General features: G+C 37.1%; 1 protein-coding gene across 1 annotated transcript in view; it reads right to left on the minus strand.

Moving 5' to 3' along the window:
* The window catches only part of LOC122496902 (WD repeat containing planar cell polarity effector), a 392211-nt gene that overhangs the window by 193666 nt on the left and 180009 nt on the right, over positions 1 to 18536 (minus strand). Inside the window, exon 13 of the mRNA XM_043603499.1 lies at positions 1107 to 1170. Coding sequence (XP_043459434.1) covers positions 1107 to 1170 — 64 coding nt within the window. The remainder of the gene's footprint in view (positions 1 to 1106; positions 1171 to 18536) is intronic.

Raw genomic sequence — 18536 nt, forward strand, 5'->3', positions numbered from 1 at the left:
GGTGAATTCTGGTAAAGGTGAGAAAGTAGAGATAGATAGTGGGGTCAAAAAATCTAAAAAGTGTTGTTATTTCTGACACTGTGATGTCTACATGTAGAGATATTGGCCAAATAAAACCTTCTCTCAATATATGAATATGTCTATTCAATTTGACAAAACAAAATACAGATGATAAATAATAACTTTTTGAATCAGAGATTTCTTCACGATCAATGAAAGCACAATTTAACTGAATGATGCAAAGTTAGAATTTAAACAACAAACTCATTCCAAAGACAAGTGATCTAATGTCATGAAGCCATTTTAATATCTAAAGCATCAAAGCTTAAACTACAGAAATGTCTTCATTGTGCAGAAGATTCAGGTAAAAGAGCCTTCCAGAATTTTTTTTGTTTCGTTTTCAAGAAGCTTTTACTTTATTGGTTTCCTTGACAACAATGAATTTTCTGTGGAGCAGAATATGCTAGGAAACCGGGAAAGGAACACCACCTCATCTAACCTCACTGTGACATTGTGGTAAAAGATCTTGGAAGAACCTGAATCAGAGCACAAGGATCTGTAAGAAACTGGCTGTTAGCTAATAAATGGGAGGACTAAAGTGTATATGAATTTATAACTTCTTGGATGTGTTTTGCACTGTGGTTACTTTAAAAATATAAGTGAGAACATTCATAATTTGTTACTTTACACTAAAATCTAAGGGACAAACTTGAGCACATTCAAAATCTATGGTACATATTTTGCCCTATGTCCTGGCTTCTGTAGCTGTACTTTAGAGAATGGATTAAAAGGACACGCTTATTAGACAGAAAGGTGTCATCCCCTCACATCAAGGTACATGAGGAGAAAAGTTCAAGAATTATAAATTCTTAGAAAACATAAAAAATCCTTTGGGCCCCAGCAAAGAAAATGTCAACGAGTCAAAAGAGACTAGATGGCTATTGACCAGTTTCATGAAGGTAAAGCTGCAAGCCAAGAAGGAATAATGCTTTCTCACCATGTGTCTAAGGCACAAATGACACTAATCCTTTTTAATGGTCACAAAAGCTGACAACTTACTCAGCCTTAGAACTGAAGGCACAAAATCATCTCTGGGAATGACTCACCATAAACAGGTCACGAGCACCAATGTCAACAGCTAACAGAAATGCCTTTTCAAATCTCTGGTACCTATAATGAAGAAAAGAAATGTATATGTTAGTTATGAACAAAACCATAAAAGAAGAGAGCTGCTTGTTTAATGTATTTATGTGTTACTGTTTTTTGTTCTTCTGATGGGAAAAATATTTTCAAACAGTAGGGAATTTGCCTGCTGGGATTTTCTGTATGTGGAATGTTACTGCACTTAGAAGGGCCTTAGTCAAAGAGCCTGCAGAGGCCTTCAATGCAATTTGCAAGGATAAGCATAACCCAGAGAAGGTGCTGTTGAATGTAGGGAAATAATAGCTTAGGAAAAAGTCTCTCATAATTTTTAACTTTATCATGTTTTGTAAGAGAAAAGTATGGGAATATGTAGAATATAGCAAGATAACAGTAATTAAAGTTGAGAAGCCATATGCTGTATTATTACAAAAGTCATATTTGCGAGTTTTGGAAAATATACACCCTAGGTTGTTTGAAAATGACAGTAGAAATGGTTTCTAAATATTTTAACGTATTTTCTAAGTATGTTTTTTTAATGCTTATTTATTTTTGAGACAGAGACAGAGAGACAGAGGGAGAGAGGGAGGGAGGGAGGGAGGAAGCTGGGGAGGGGCATACAGAGGAGACAGAAGATCTGAAGTGGACTCCACACTGACAGCAGAGAGCCTGACTCAGAGCTCAAACCCACAAACTGTGAGATCATAACCTGAGCCAAACTTGGATGCTTTACTGATTGAGCCACCTAGGTGCCCCTTTTCTAAGTATACTTCAAACATTACTTTTCTACTCTTTTTATACAATATACACTTTTCCTAAAGTATAACTTTGATAATTATTTTTTTATAATGTTTATTCATTTTTGAGAGAGAGAGAGAGAGAGAGAGAGAGAGAGAGAGAGAGAGAGTGAGTGAGAGAACACGAGCGGGGTAGGGGCAGAGAGAGATGGAGACACAGAATTCAAAGCAGGCTCCAGGCATTGAGGTGTCAGCACAGAGCCTGACACGAGGCTTGAACCCATGAACTGTGATATCATGACCTGAGTCGAAGCTCGGCGCTTAACCGAGTGAGCCACGCAGGTGCCCCTGATAATTCTTTTTAGTGAAAGTTTAATTTTAGCCCAAGATATATGAAAACTACAGTTTAAATTAATTACCTTCACAGGAAAGTTGAAGCTCCTGAAAGCAAAGCATGTTATGATCACATACTTTGCACAGAGTTTTAGAAGGAAAGGTCTTTTTTTTTTTTTTTTGGTTTGAATGCTGAGATTTACATAGATATAATTCTGAGAATTTCTGACTCCAGAAACAAGCAGGTAAATAACCAGGTTGTACTCTGTTCTCTATTTTATATTGTGAAATATGACAGTATAAAATATAAAGATTTCAATTGCAACACATCAAAAATATGGAATATTAACAGGTTACATAAATTTTATCAGTAAAATAGCTAAAATAATTTAAGTCCTAACAAAAAAATTAATGACTCTTATTGCCAATCTCCTCCTTCACCCTTCTTACTAACCTCTCCAGTATTTGCCTGAATCCCTTTAACTATGGAAGATCAGAAGGCAGTTGTATTTCTTTTGTTCCAGGCAGTTTACTGATTCCTTGTGTATTCAGTGGAGGTGGGATGTAATGAGAAACAGAGGACTGTAGCAAATTGTACAACTTGTTCATACATTCACTGCTATTTTACATTTGATCCCACTACACTGAAACTTTTCTGTCAATAGTAATCTTCCAGCTTCTAATGATGAAATGTAAGATAAGTTCTCATCTTGTGTGCCCTTTTGGCCACATCTGACCCCACAAATTTCCCCTCCTTGAAACTCCCTTTTTCCTTGCATTTGGAGATGCCATTCTTTGTTTTCTCATTTCTGACATTTCATTTTCTTAGTCTCCTTTCCCAGTTTGTTCTATGCCTACTCCATAAAGTTGGTGTTCTATGGTCCTCTTATTTATACTAACTACTCTAGTCTCCCCAGTAACCTTACCCACTTCATGACATTGATAATTACATCAATAACTCATGAATCCCTAGGTTCCCTTTCTTTCCTGAGCTCCAAAGTTTTATTTCCAGGTACTTTAAATTTAAAGTGTCTAACATATCCATCAATACATCAATTTGGCAACCATATATATGATAAATTAAAATTGGAGAAAGTGAAATTAAGAGGGACAAGATAGGATGTATTGTTCTTTCTAGGTGAGAGATAATGATGAGCACTATGATAAAATGAAGGATTGGCTTTGGAATTGGGCAGAATGGTCAACCAGAAATACCAAAGGCAACTCCCAACTAGACTGCCTATAAAATATACATTAAAGTACATCACAGAACTCTAAAAAAAATAAGAAAATCTCTCTAAGAGTACCATAGTCTCAATCAAAATATAGCCAACCAAATGAAATCCCTTCATTAAAACTAGAGTAAAGATCCCTGAGCAGAGAGCAAATACTGGGGGAGAGGGAGAGGCAGAACTACCCTAAGGGCCATCACACTCAAGAGACTGAGCTCTGAACAAGTGTCAAGGTAACGGTGCTAAGCCCAAGACTTCTGATTAAGCCAAGGGCTAAAATGTTCCCAGGATATTAGTGTCCCTAACTTTGGCATAAAGAATAAAAAAAAAATTCATGTCTTGCTTAAAGCTTTTTCTTTAAGTAGACTCTACACCCAATGTGGGGCTCAAAGACACAACCCTAAGACTGAGAGTCACATGCTCCAACAACTGAGACAGCCAGGCACTCCTAGATTAAAGCATTTTTTATAGAAATCCCCAGGCTTATCATAAATTAAAATAAAACAAGTATGAGCTCGTGATCAAAAATCACCAAATGCACAAGAAAACAAGCTAGTATGATGGAAAATAATTTCACAGATTATTTTTTCTTATGGTATGCTATAGTTCATACATGCTTCCTTTACTATTTTTCATTCTTTTTTCTTTGCTCTCCTTTGGGTAATTTCAAAAGACTTGTCTTCTACCTCAAAGATTCTTTCACTGGCTCAATTCCATCTGCTGTTGGTGCTCTCTACTTCATGTTTCATTTTATCCATTGTATTCTTCACCTCCAGAATGTTTTTTTTTTAAATGATTTTTGTCTCTGTAAAGTTCTCATTTTGTTCATTGTTTTCCTTATCTTATTGTCTTTGTTGTAGCTCATTGAGTTTCCTTAAAATGTTTAATTATTGGATATACCACAGATCTTCATTTCTTTGGGGATATTTATTAAAAAAATATCGTGTTTCTCTGGTGGTGTCATGTTTCCTTGATATTTCATGCTTCTTCAAGTCTTATGTTGCTGTTCTCTCATTTAAAGAGTAGTCACCTAATTCAGTCTTACCAACTAGTTTCAGGAATATTAGCCCTGTAGGGATTCTGAGCCGTTCTCAGACTTTTTCTATGGATAAACCTGCTCCACACTTCTTATTCTCTCTTGGGGAGGAATTCTTAAGATGTATGCCTTCTCTCTATTCTGCAACCCTAGGCCAGATGCTGAGAACCTGCTATTTGCTTTCCTAGGGCACTCCTTATGCCCAAGTTTGTGTGCTTTCTCTTAGTCCTACAGTCAGGCTATCTGTGTGTGATTAGTAGCCATTTCCAAAGTCTCCTCTTGCCACCCTGGACTCATGCATAGGATGCTGGCCATGGAGTGTGGGGGCACACATGGAGCATTTGGGGTACCTGTTGCCAGTTGTGCGGATCCATAGGCAAGGTGTCCTCATCAGTTCGTGGGTAGGCTTCTTGATAATAGTCTGTCAGTCAGTCTGGTCTGTCAGTCAGTTAGTAGCATCTGTATCCCTTTGATGCCCTCTAAGAGCAGTGACTACTGTTTTTCCAGCTGTTCTCCACCCCCTAGATATGCAGCACACTTGAGTATTCTGGATGGGATGAGAAAGTAAGTCTCTGGCAGCATCCTGCACAGCTTGGGAAGCCAGGCACTTACTCAACATGCTCTCACTTTTAGCCATGGGAGAAATCATGGGCCGAGGTCTCTGTTGGCACTGAGCTGTGCCACCCTGGGAAAGGGATGACACAAGTAAAGTGAAACTGCTCCTCCTACACTATTCAATGGATCCAGTCTCAGATTTTTCCCCCCTTTTTGCTCCAGAGGTGTGCTGGAACATCTCTGCTGGACTCCCAAACTTCCACAAAGGCACTCTTATTCATGGGTGATTGTCTAAATTGGTGTGCTGAGGAGTAAATGGTAAAAAACTTATTCTGCCATGTTTTTAAATTTTTTTTTTCAACGTTTATTTTTTATTTTTGGGACAGAGAGAGCATGAACGGGGGAGGGGCAGAGAGAGAGGGAGACACAGAATCGGAAACAGGCTCCAGGCTCCGAGCCATCAGGCCAGAGACTGACGCGGGTCTCGAACTCACGGACCGCGAGATCGTGACCTGGCTGAAGTCGGACGCTTAACCGACTGCGCCACCCAGGCGCCCCTGCTATGTTGATGGTTGTATAATCTCACCTTTTATATTCAGGGCTGTGATCCACTTCAAGTATGTTTGTGTTGGCAAAAGGTAGAGGACAAGACTCATTTTCCCCCCTATATGGATCACCAGTTTATGTCGTATCATATTTGGAAAAGACCATCTAGACTACATTGAATTACTTTATCAATTTAGTAAAAAACAGTTGTAAGTTTTGAAATCAGGAAGTGTGTGTTCCCTACTGTTGTTCTTTTTTAAGATTGTTTGGGCTGTTTGGGTCCTTTTGCAATTTCATATAAATTTGTGAACTGGCTTTTTCTATTTCTGAAAAAAAAAAAGGCACTGGAATTTTGAATCTTTGGACTACTTTGGGTAAGTGCTGCCATCTTAACAAGAGGAAGTCTTCTAATCCACATATATGGGATGTCCACATTTATTTAAGTCTTCTTTAATTTCTTTTAGCAATATTTTTATGCTTTCAGTTTATAAAACTTTGCCAGTGGTAGAATTATAATATAGTATAATATAATATAATATAATATAATATAATATAATATAATATCTTTTCAATATATACATATATATATACACACACACACACTGAAGTATTATTAACATACAGTGTTATATTAGTTTCAAGTTTACAATATGATGATTCCACAATTTCATACATTACTCAATGCTCATCATGAAAAGTATACTCTTAATCCCCTTAATCTATTTCACCCATCTCCACAACCCTCTGGCAACCACCAGTGTTTTCTCTGTACTTTTTGTCTCTTTTTTCTTTGTTAATTTGTCTTGTTTCTTAAATTCCACATGAGTGAAATCATATTTCACTGACTTATTTCACTTGGCGTTATACTAAGTATATCTATGTTGTCACAAATGGCACGATCACATTCTTTTTATGGCTGAGTAATATTCTATGATATATATAACATATATATCACATCTCCTTTATCCATTCATCTATTGATGGACACTTGGTTTGCTTCCATATCTTCATCATTGTAGATAATATTGCAATAAACATAGGGGTGCATACATCTTTTTGAATTAATGTTTTCATTTTCTTTGGATAAATACCCAGTGGTGGCATTACTGAATCATATTGTAATTCTATTTTAAAATTCTTGAGGAACCTCCATTCTGTAATCCATCGTGCTGCACCACACAGCACACAGGGTTCTTTTTCTTCCACATCCTCACCAGCATTTATTACTCCTTTTTAATTCTAACCATTCTGACAGGTTTAAGGCAATAATACCTCACTATAGTCTTGATTTGCAATTCTGACGATTAGTGGTGTTGAGTATCTTTTCATATGTCTGTTAGCCATCTGTATGCCCTCTTTGGAAAAGCATCTATTCAATTCTTCTGCCCATTTTATTCAGATTATTTGGGGGATTTTTGTTGTTGAGTTGTGTAAGTTCCTCACAAATTTTGGACATTAACCCCTTGTCAGATATACCATTTGCGAATATTGTCTCTCATTCATTAGGTGGTCCTTTTGTTCTGTTGATGTTTTCCTTCACTGTGCAAAACCTTTTTTATTTTGGTGTAGTCCCAATAGTTTAATTTTGCTTTTGTTTCCTTTGCCTGAGGAGACATATGTACAAAAATGTTTTATGGTTTCAGGTCTAACATTTAGGTCTTTAATCCACTTTGAGTTTATTCTTGTGCATGGTGTTAAGAAAGTGGTCCAGTTTTCCCAGCACCATTTGTTGAAGGAACAGTCTTTTCCCCATTGTATATTCTTGTCTCCTCTGTTGTAGATTAATTGATCATATAAGCATGAGTTTATTTCTGGGATGTCTATTCTTTTCCATGGATCTATATGCCCATTTTTGTGCCAATATCATATTCTTTTGTTACTAAAGCTTTGTAGTATATCTTGAAATCTGGATTGTGATACCTCCAGCTTTGTTCTTCTTTCTCAAAATTGTTTTGGCTATTCAGGTTCTTTTGTGGTTCCATACAAATTTAAGGATTATCTGCTCTACTTCTGTGAACAATGCCACTGGAATTTTGATACAGACTGCACTGAATGTGTACACTGGTTTTGGTACTATGGACATTTTAACAATATTGGTTCTTCTACTCCATGTGCATAAAATATCTTCCCTTTTGTTTGGGCCATCTTCAGTTTCTTTCATCTGTGTTTTATAGTTTTCAGAGTACATGGCTTTCATCTCCTTGGTTAAGTTTATTCCTAGGTATTCATTCTTTATGGTGCAAATGTAAATGGGATTGTTTTCTTAATTTCCCTTTCTGCTACTTCATTATTAGTGTATAGAAATGCAACAGATTTCTGTCTGTTAATTTTGTGCCCTGTGACTTTACTGAATTCATTTATCAGTTCTAGTGGTTATTTGGTTGTCTTTAGGGTTTCTATATATAGTGTCATGTCATCTGCAAATAGTCAAAGTTTTACTTCTTCCTTACCCATTGTATTTCATTTTATACTTTTTATTTCATTTTCTTATCTGATTGCTACAGCTAGGATTTCCAATACAATGTTGAATAAAAGTGGTGAAAGTGGACATCCTTGTCTGGTTCCTGATGTTAGAGAAACATAAATGAAAAACCCACAGCTAACATTATACTCAATGGTATTAAAAAAAAAGTTTTTCTTCTAAGATCAAGTGTAGGATTTTTGGTTTATAGTTTTTTCCTTTGTACATTTTAAATGTCATCCCACCACTTTCTGACCTCCATGGTTTCTAATGAGAAATAAAGCTGTTAATCTTACTACAGATCCTGTTTATAAGTTGCTTTCTGCTTTCCACCTTCAAGATTCTCTTCTTGGTTTTTGAATTTTGATTGTAATGTGTTTAATGTGGATCTTGTTGAGTTGATTCTACTTGAATTTCATCTTGTTTCTTGGATATGTAGATTCATGCCATTAGTCAAAATTTTCTTCTAAGACTCCCATAATGCATATGCTTAATGGCATCCCACAGGTCCCTCAAGTTGTTTTTATTTTCTTCATTCTGTTTTTATATCTGCTCCTCTAGCTTGATAATTTAAATTGTCCTATTTTAACATTCAATGATTCTTTCTTCTGCCTGCTCAAATCTGTTGAATCAATCTAGTGAATTTCTCATTTCAACTATTATACTCTATAGCTCAAGATATTCTATTGGATTCCTTTTTACAATTTCGATCTCTTTATTATATTCTCTATCTGGTAAGGCATTATCCTTACTTGTTTATTTTGGTTCATTGTCCATGGTTTCCTTTAGCTTTTTGAGCTTATTTAAGATAGTTAATATAAATAAAGTCTTTGTCTAGTCATTCCAGTGCCTAGGTTTCCCCTGGGATGCTGCCAACTTTTTTTCCTTGTGAATGGGCCATAGTTCCCTGCTTCTTTGTATGCCTTTGAAAACTTTTTTTTTTTTTTGAAATTAGACATTTTGAGTATCATGATGTGATAACTCTGGAAATCAGATTCTTTCCCTCTCTAGGTTTTACTGTACTGTTGAGGGCACTACTCCATTTGTTTACTGACATTCCCAAACTATTTTTGCAAGGCCTATATTCCTTCTCATGTGTGATCACTGACATCTCTGTTTCATTATCTCAGCAGCCAGATATTTTTTAAAATCCTGACAGATGACCTGATAGATTTTTTTTCAAATTGTGAAGCACCAAACAACTCTCCCAGTCTTTGTAGATTGGCTCAGAGTTAGGATACTCTTTTATTGCTTAGCCAAATTACCTACATATAATTCTGTCTTAGCTTTACCTTCTTTCTTATGCAGGGCCGAAGGTCTTCCTGAGGTTTATAACTGGGGTTCTTTCAGGTCTTCCTGAGCATGCATCCAGCTTTGGGCTTTGTGTTGCACCTGTGATGCACTAGTATATGTAGTAGCCCTTCAAGGAACTTATTCTAAAATATCTTCTCCTTAGCCTTCTCTTTCCCAGGTCTGCTGGTCAATCTGCTGCTCTTCCCAGTCTCCCTCTCTTGCCTGAGTCAGCTATGCATATTATATGTCTTTAAATGCTTTTGACATATGCAAATGCTTTTGCCAGAGATGCTGTCATAGCCTGACAGAGGCAAATGAAACCAAGCTTCTGCACTGGTCCCTCTGGAAACCACACACTGGTCAAAATGCAAAATGCATAACCACAGTTTTTGAGAACAAGGTCCATATGGCCCTCTGCACCAGCTAGGTAATACTAGGAGTGCCAACCACTGTCCTCAAGGCCACTGTCATAGAGGGGTATGGGGGATGGTAGATAGGTAAACAAAAATGCAGTACTTCTTTCTTACCTATATTTAGCATTCTCTGTCTTTATTAGGCACTATTGTTTTAAGTTTTAAAAATTAGATTATAAAGTTAAAGTTAATTCTGTCAGTTTTGTTGCTTAATGATTGCTTCAGTGGAAGGACTGATTCTTGGAGCTCCCTAATCTCTGTTTTCATGTCATCTCTCCCACTTCTATTTATAAACCTCAATGTGGCACTCATGAGAATCTCTCTCTCAGATCTCCTACTGCAGGGAGTACAACTGACTGACAGCCCCAGCTGCTGCATTTTGAAATCTATCATTGTGTTTTCCTGTTAAGGCTACACTTTCCACAAGCTGCTCCTGGGCAGTGGCTGAGGGCAGTTGAGATAGTAAGGCAGTCCTGTTCCTGGGAGACACGGGATTCTTCAAATGGGCAACACTGGCTTGATGACTTCTGATAGCCTTAGAACTTTCCTTAGAATTGCTCAGAAGTATGCTTTGGTGGGTGGTGGAGGCTGTGGATGGGCAATACTTATTAAGCAGACAGTGGAACAGACTGATTACTACTAAGTTGTATTTACATCATGAGGAAGCATAATGAGAGACTGAATGCTCTTTTCTTTCCTTCTTTTTTTTTTTTTCTTCCCTGAGTGCTCTTTTCAGTTAATAGCCACTTTGGTAGTTTACAGAAGTCCTTATCCTCTGCATTTGAAAAGCAGATACAGTTGACATGGGGGAGACCTAATCGTTAGAGTCAAAGAGTTCTAGAGACATTTGGATGTACTACCAAGGCAAGTTTACTTTACTAGTCAACGCCTTGTTAAGAACACCTGGGATCCTGATATCTGGGATGGGTACATCTTCCAGCACTTCCAATTGTGCTAGAAGATTCTGTAGAGACCCCTCCTCTCAAACCAACAAATATTCCCTCCCCTTAGGAAGTGCCTGTGCTGCTGCCTGGCTGCCAGGCTGATAACTGGGGTTAAATCTCAGCACAATACAGCTAGGAACATGCTAGATCTGATAAACTATGAGACCATACACTTAAATAATTACAAGATTTAGCTAGCATGTGCCAGTAAGAAAAGGGGAGTTGGAATGGAAGACAGGATAAATAAGAATTCATTACTGTGGGGAACACTCCTACAGGATACAGAATTTAACATCCTATCAAGGACTCCATGGGGTGGGATAAACTGCCGCTGGAATGGCTCTTAAAAGCCTGGAAAAAAAAAAACAATGGCCAAAACTCAATGAAGTGGAAATGCCTGGCAATGCCAAGTAGTGCAAAAAGAAATAAAGTGGATGGTGGATGACAGAGAGGATGAATACTATTTGCAGCCATGAGATGAAACTCAGTGACAATGGATACAGTTTATCTTACTAACTTCCCTTTTGGTCTCCAGTTTCCATGGAATAGCTGTTCTCTGAACCTATGTGGAAAAATAGATCTGTACAGTGGTATTCATGAGAAGGCACATCTGAGATCTCTGACTTCAGGGTACAAAATAGACCAACAGCTTCAGATACTGTGGTCTGAAATTTATCACTGCATCTACACTGAGGCTACATTCCCCAGAAGCTATACCTAGCCAATGAATGATGAAGCAGGGATTCTTAGGCATGTCCATTCCTGGGAGACACGGACCTGTCCTGTCATTGTCCTTTGTCCAGCTTTGTGGAGTCTCACTCTATGCATGTACAGCTTAGGGTTCACCTAAGTTGAGTCTTACGCAGATTTCTGGAGCTCTTTCTCTACGCAGCACCTGCTTCTCTAGTACACAAACCCACAAATTCCAATTGTCTCATATTCCCTGAACTCTGACCAATTCAACAAACTGCCTGCCATATTCTGCTTGGGTTCCTCCTCCTTGCTCTCTGATGTAGAAAGTAGCCCTGTCGGAAAACCAGGAGATCATAAGATTGACCTTATTTATTTTTCACTCTCAGGGACCAGAGTCCTGCACTGTCAATCACTTAACCTCTAAAAACAAATTTTAATGTCCAGTTTAATAGCTGTCTCTGGTGACAGGTCAGTCTATTACCAGTTATCATCACAGCTGACAGCAGAAGGTCTCAGAAATAGTATCTTCAGTAAATATTATAACCCCATCAACAACACCCATGGTAACAACAATAGATCTTATTTATTTATTGAGATCTTCTCTGTACTAGTTACTATTTTAAGTACTTTCTATGTATTAACTCATGTAATCTTCACAACAACCCTATCAATTTGGTACTATTCTTGTCTTTTATTTAACAAGGAGAAAACTCAAGCACAAAGAGGTTAAGTAAAAGTTGTCATATAAAATACAGAACATCTGGGGCACCTGGCTGGCTCAGTCAGTAGAGTATGCACACTCTTTTTTTTTTTTAAGTTTTATATATATATATATATATATATATATATATAGAGAGAGAGAGAGAGAGAGAGAGAGAATGAGATGAGAAAGAGAGGTGCCAAGAGAGGGAGAGAGAGAATCCCAAGCAGCCTCCACACTGCCAGTGCAGAGCCCGATGTGGGGCTCAAACTCACAACTGTTGAGATTGTGACCTGAGCCGAAATCAAGAGCTGGAAGCTTAGCTGACTGAGCCACTGAGGTGCCCCTAGAGTATGCAGACTCGTAATATCAGGGTCATCAGTTCAAACCCCACGTTGGGCTTGAAACCTACTTAAAAAAGCCATCTGGGCTGATGGCTCAGGGCCTGGAGCCTGCTTCCGATTCTGTGTCTCCTTCTCTCTCTGCCCCTCCCCGCTTCATGCTCTGTCTCTGTCTGTCTCAAAAATAAATAAAGACGTTAAAAAAAAATTTAAAAAAAAAAAAAGGAAAAGGAAAAAAAAAAGGACAGAAAACCCAGTTAAATTTGAATTTTAGATAATGAATAATTCTTTAGTGTTAAGTATATCCCATATGATATCTGGGACATACTTACACTAGATAATTCTTTATTACCTGAAATTCACATTTAACTTGGTGTTCTTTATTTTTATTTGCTAAATAAATCTGGCAACTTTAAACTTGCTCAAGGTTCTACAGCTACTTGTATAGTAATCTGGCTCCAAAACTTCCACCCTCTAATATAGTGCTGCTCTAATACACTAGGAAAGAATGAACTATGTGCTATAGGCTTATAGGTCCTTCTTCTTTAGATAAGGTCTCTCAGTTAAGAAATGCCATGTTGCATTCATTAAAGAGGAATGACCAAATGACTTCCACCTTTGGCTCTATAAAGAGATGAGCCAGCTCCCTTTTTTGGTTTACAGCATATTAGGGACCCAAAATTCCATCATTTTGAACCCTACAAGCTTTTAAACTAGTATCATTCAAAAGTTATCATCAGCTATATTGTCCCCTATAAATACATTTGCTTTTATAGGGTGCTTACAAAATACCTCCAATGCCCAAGTTCCTGTGTTAACTCAAAGGGTTAGAAAACCTAATGACATTAATTCTTGACCTTAAGCAACTCACACTCTAGTAGGAGAAATAAACATAAACAATGATAGTAGCTATCACATCTATTAAGTACTTATTTAATACATGCTAGTCATTTCATATTTATTATTTATAATTCTGACAAAGATGTTTAAGGTTAGTAAACTCCTCATTTGTAAAATGGAAATAAGAGTTTGTGCATTACTGTGTAAATTATTAAGCTGGGATTCACACTTAGTTCTGTTTGACTCTAGTGCTTGGGCTTTTCAAAAGCAATCGAGTGTGACCTCCACAACTATCTAAAACCTCAGTCTCTAAGTGCTAGAGCTTAGCAATTAAGACTTAAGGGAGCATTCCTACCTAGTGTACCCTCCTCCATACTTTGCAGAGGGCTGTTCATAACTGCTGTTGAGATTATCGAGACGGTGTGTAGCAAATAGTCAAATTGTTTGTGTTATCATATTTGTTAAAGATATTATATCTGAGACATTCTTCTGTCAGCTATGATGAATAAGCTGGAAACAGATTGATTCTATCACCATAAACATAATGGCGGAAGTCATTCATTGCTTTCATATGGATACTGATGATAGTAGTGTGTTGCAGTATGACTACTGACATTATGAAATGTAAAAAAAAAAATACTATATTGAAGAATGTTCCTATGATAACAAATCAATTTAAAATAAAACACAAACCATATCAATGACAGCAAATATATTTTAAAAATAATATATGTGAAAGATAGGGCCTGATAAAGGAGAATAACAGTACTGCTTACCTAAAGATACTCCTCTAGAGAGAACTGTTCAGTCAGGATTTGAGAACAAAAATGTCAACAAATTTTGGTACTAAGAACATCAAGACTTTACATAATAGCTGAGTTTATGAAATACCAGTTAAATAGCGGCCCTGTAAAATATGCCGAGAGGGAGATGTACTGAGGAGCTCCTGGGTAGCTCTGTTGTTTAAGTGTCTGACTCTTGATTTTAGCTCAGGTCATGATCTCACAGTTTGGTAGTTTGAGCCCTGTACTGGGCTCAATGCTGACAGTGTGGAGCCTGCTTGGGATTCTCTCTTCTCTCTTCTCTCTTCTCTCTCTCTCTCTCTCTCCCTCCCTCCCTCTCCCTCTCTCCCTCTCTCTCTGCCCCATGCCGCCCCCCCCCAGTGTTCTCTCTCTCTCAAAATAAATAAATAAACTTTATTTAAAAAGTATTGAGAGATGTTTCTGAGTCACTTCGTGGAAAGTTCAAATGAATTTGCCTCCAGTCTCCTGCTGCATAATTAGCTGTATGCCTGTATGTTGAGTATAGGAGTAAAAATCTGTGATTAATAAATCTATTAAAAATTTGCATGCATTGGTTGGTTGTGCATGTTAAATTTTATCTGTGAAGTATGGACAGAAGTAACAATCTAGCTCAAAGTTCCTGATTTATTCTAGAACCATGAACTTGTCAGAAGTCTCTCATGCTTTACTAAAATCATAACTGATAGTTTTTGTGTAGGGTACAAATTTAAAGGTAAAATAACTTCTATCTCAGTTTAATTGTATTTACCACTTTTAAGTATTAAGTACTAAAATTTTCCTATAATAATTTTGTTAGTCCTCCTGAAAGACACCTAAAATTTCCCTCTATCTTGTTTAGTGTCAAATAAGCTATGAGTGTTTTCTAGTCCTGCCTCTCTATAATTTTCAAAGATAAACTATTTCTAATTTACTGTTATAGTACAAAATAAGCTATGCAACAAATGAAATTATTACTAGTACTTTTAATTAATCAATACTGAATGGTAGTTAGAAGCCTCTGGAAAGAAAACTCTAAGTTGGTTTCTTTCCTTTTATCTTCTATATAAAAGGTACATAAACCTACATTAAATGACACATTTGAAGTCATTTGGCTTAGGAATAAACAGTCTTATTTTCATCCTTTGAAGGAAAAAAGTACATTTGGCAAGACGGAGGCTCATAAAAACTGTGACCACCTAGACCACCCATGTGCCCTGTGGTTGCTCTCTCACAGTGGCACTCCCCTCTTCATAACAATAGCAGGGCCATTTGAATTGTAGGCTTTCCCAGACCACTCAGAGGACAGGTCACTCTTTCCCAAAAGGCCAAAATGGGAAAATTTGTGGAATAGAGGATTCCCTCCCCATAACACTATGTGCTTCTCTTACACACTATTTCTCTAACAGCTGTCCCTGAGCCATCTCCCTGTCAGGCCCTTGTTGGTGCACATTAAGGCTTACGGTGTGAGTAGCTCAGTGCTACAGTTCAGCTGCTGTGAGATCTAATCCTCTCTCTCTCTGCAGAGCATATGCATGCATGCATGACATGCTCTGTAGGGCATGTCAAAGAGCAGGGATTGTGGTGCAATGGGTACAATTCCACCTGCCTTCTTGTTCCGTTTCAGCCCTAAATTGGACTCTTGCTTTTTGTACAGATTTACCTAAGTCTTTGGAAGTCTCCTGGCAATTCACAGGCATTTGGGGGGCACAGTAAGGCAAGTTATAACCACCTATGATGCTCTCTTTACTTACACAAATGCACATGGCCAATATGTACACTTTTTTAGAGTTTTTCTACCCCACCTGCTCTTTAGCCTGCAACTTGGTTAAGTAATAAAATACATTTTGAAAACATGAAAAATGCTAAATATCTTTACTTAGTTTAAAAAGATTTGGAGAATTAGTAAAGTACTTCTTTTTTTCAAAATCATGGTTATATTTGCATTCATTTAACATTTCAGTCCTGCTCCTATTTCCCCAAAGTTTTTTAAAATAAGCAATTATAGTTTTTATTTGTGGAAAAATTTGCAGATGTAAAAGTGTTTGCTAGTAATTGTTTTATTGGGTACAACACTCCCAAGAGTTAGCAGAGGCAGGTGATTTGATTTCCATTTTACAGATAAAAAGCTTATCAAAAATCTCTTTAGTCTTTGGTTAAACTGGCATTAAAAAAAATCACATCCCTTGATTCCAGTTCTCTTTTAACTCTACCACAATTAGCTTAGGTGTAAATAAAGGAAGGCAAATTCTCCACTTTGCAGGTGAGAACTCATTACATTCATCCCCCAAACTTCTGTATGGTCTGCCTCAGTCTCTACTTCTCTTTAGTCTTGCCAATACATTGTAGCCCCCTAAAAAAGCCCTTGTTGCTAGGATGTACTTAGCTTTAATACATTTCATTTTCCTCCTTCTTCTCTTACTTATCCCCTTTCTTCATGCTTCCTATTGTCTCCTTCTATCCCTATCTCTTCCTTGCTTCCACTATATTCTCTCTGTATTTCCTCTCCCTTCCTTCCCCTTTCCATTTTCTTTTCCTTTCCCCTCATTTCTCTCCTTCTTTCTCACTTTTTATATTCATATCTTAATATCATACCCCCAATGTTTGAATCTTAGCATAATCCAACCACGTCATTCTGGCTCCTGCATCTACATTTACACAGCCACGATGTCCTCAGTCTTACAAGATTTCCCTCATGCTTACAAAATACAAACTTGCATTTCCAAAGAATATCGATTAACATTAAAAAAATATATATTTTCAAAAAGTCCCAATAGAAAATAGACAAAGGACATGAAGAGATACTTCACCAGAGCATATACAGATGGAAAATTAATACACGAAAAGATCCTCCACATCATTAACCATCAGGAAAATGCAAATGAAAGCAACAATGAATTATCACTGCACATCCATTATAACAGTTAAAACGAAAAACAGTGACAGTATTGGCAAGGATGAGAACCTAGATATTTCATATATTGTTGACAGGAATGCAAAATGATATGGCCACTCTGAAAACAGTATGGCAGCTTCCTATAGAACTAAACACACCCAACCTTGCATACGACTTTGCAAGCATACTCCTGGGCATTTATCACAGGGGAGTGGAAATTCACATCTACACAAAAATCTGTACGTGAGTGTTCATGGAAGCTTTATTTGTAATAGCCCCAACCTGGAAATAATGGAAATGCCCCTTGATAGGTAAATTCATGATTTTTAAAATTATACTTAACGGAATAACATTTTGTAGGAGAGTTGAATTAGCATCTTTATATAGGATATATGTCAAAAAGTAGTAGCCATTAAAATATTTCTAAGAAATTTTTCTTTCCACAAACAATGCAAACCAAACCAAACCTGAGCTTTGCATTAGACTAAAAGCCAAACAATACAAGTCGGTGTCTTGCTGTTACTTACGTACTGGTTTTACTTTATGGTTAGAGTTTCAACTGTTAGAGGACATTAGTGAACATTTTTACATCTAACAAAAGCTAATCAAGAAAACTACTTAAAAAGAAAAAAGAAAACTACTTTTACTCCCTTGCCCAATCCCTTACTGACTTTGTTTTTATTTTCTAAATTCTTTCCATTTTTTCCCAACATGAAAAGTTCTGAAATTGCCACAGTATCTTATGCCACAGATTGTTTATTTTTGTTTTTATTCTTTTATTACAATTATGAATGTAATACATAAATATTGTCTCGTTTTCAAAATTCAAACAATGCAGATAAAGCAAAAACCCCCTAGAACTGCTTCCGAATTCCAAGCCCAGGTATGAGCAGAAGTGAACCCTTTTATTATTACGGACTGTGGCTTTTCATACTTCACTGTGACTTCCTAAACACATTAAGTATCAAAATAAATGATATAAAAACATACCGTTTTGATAGGGGTTTCCTTTAGACGTCTATCTCCAATGAGTAACCTCCCTCTCAAGGAAAACCTTTATGTTTCACTAACCTCTTTACTACTTAGCTGCTTCTCAATAGTCCGTGTTTATCTCTGAATACAGGCACTGGTGGAGAATTCTCAGCAAAGTGCTTCAGGCTAAAAACAGATGTTAATTAAAAATGCTGATAACCCATGGCACCTGTTGTTTCACACTTCTTTTGCTCCAGCCCCAGTCTGCCAAATCCCATCCTTTGTTTCAGTAATTCTCTGCAGCTTTTCTTCCATTCCAGCTGTAGGTCTTTCACTGTAGTGATCATTTAAACTTAATAGGAAAGCCATGTTTTATTGAACAAACCTATCAGGATGACTACACACACAGTCAGTTTAAGGAATGCAATATCACAGCTCTAAGAATGAACTACATTCTAATGATATGTCAATTGTCCGCATGTGATATCTCAACAATTTTAACTATGGGAACAGGAACTTAGTAAATCATTTAAGTGTATCTCTCTCTTCCATCTCTCCTGCTGGTCTCCATAGAGTGTTTTCATGGCAGGACTAAATGGAGGAAAGGAAGGGAATAGATCTAGCA

The sequence above is a fragment of the Prionailurus bengalensis genome, chromosome A3 (assembly GCF_016509475.1).
Source record: "Prionailurus bengalensis isolate Pbe53 chromosome A3, Fcat_Pben_1.1_paternal_pri, whole genome shotgun sequence".
Lineage (NCBI taxonomy): Eukaryota > Metazoa > Chordata > Mammalia > Carnivora > Felidae > Prionailurus > Prionailurus bengalensis.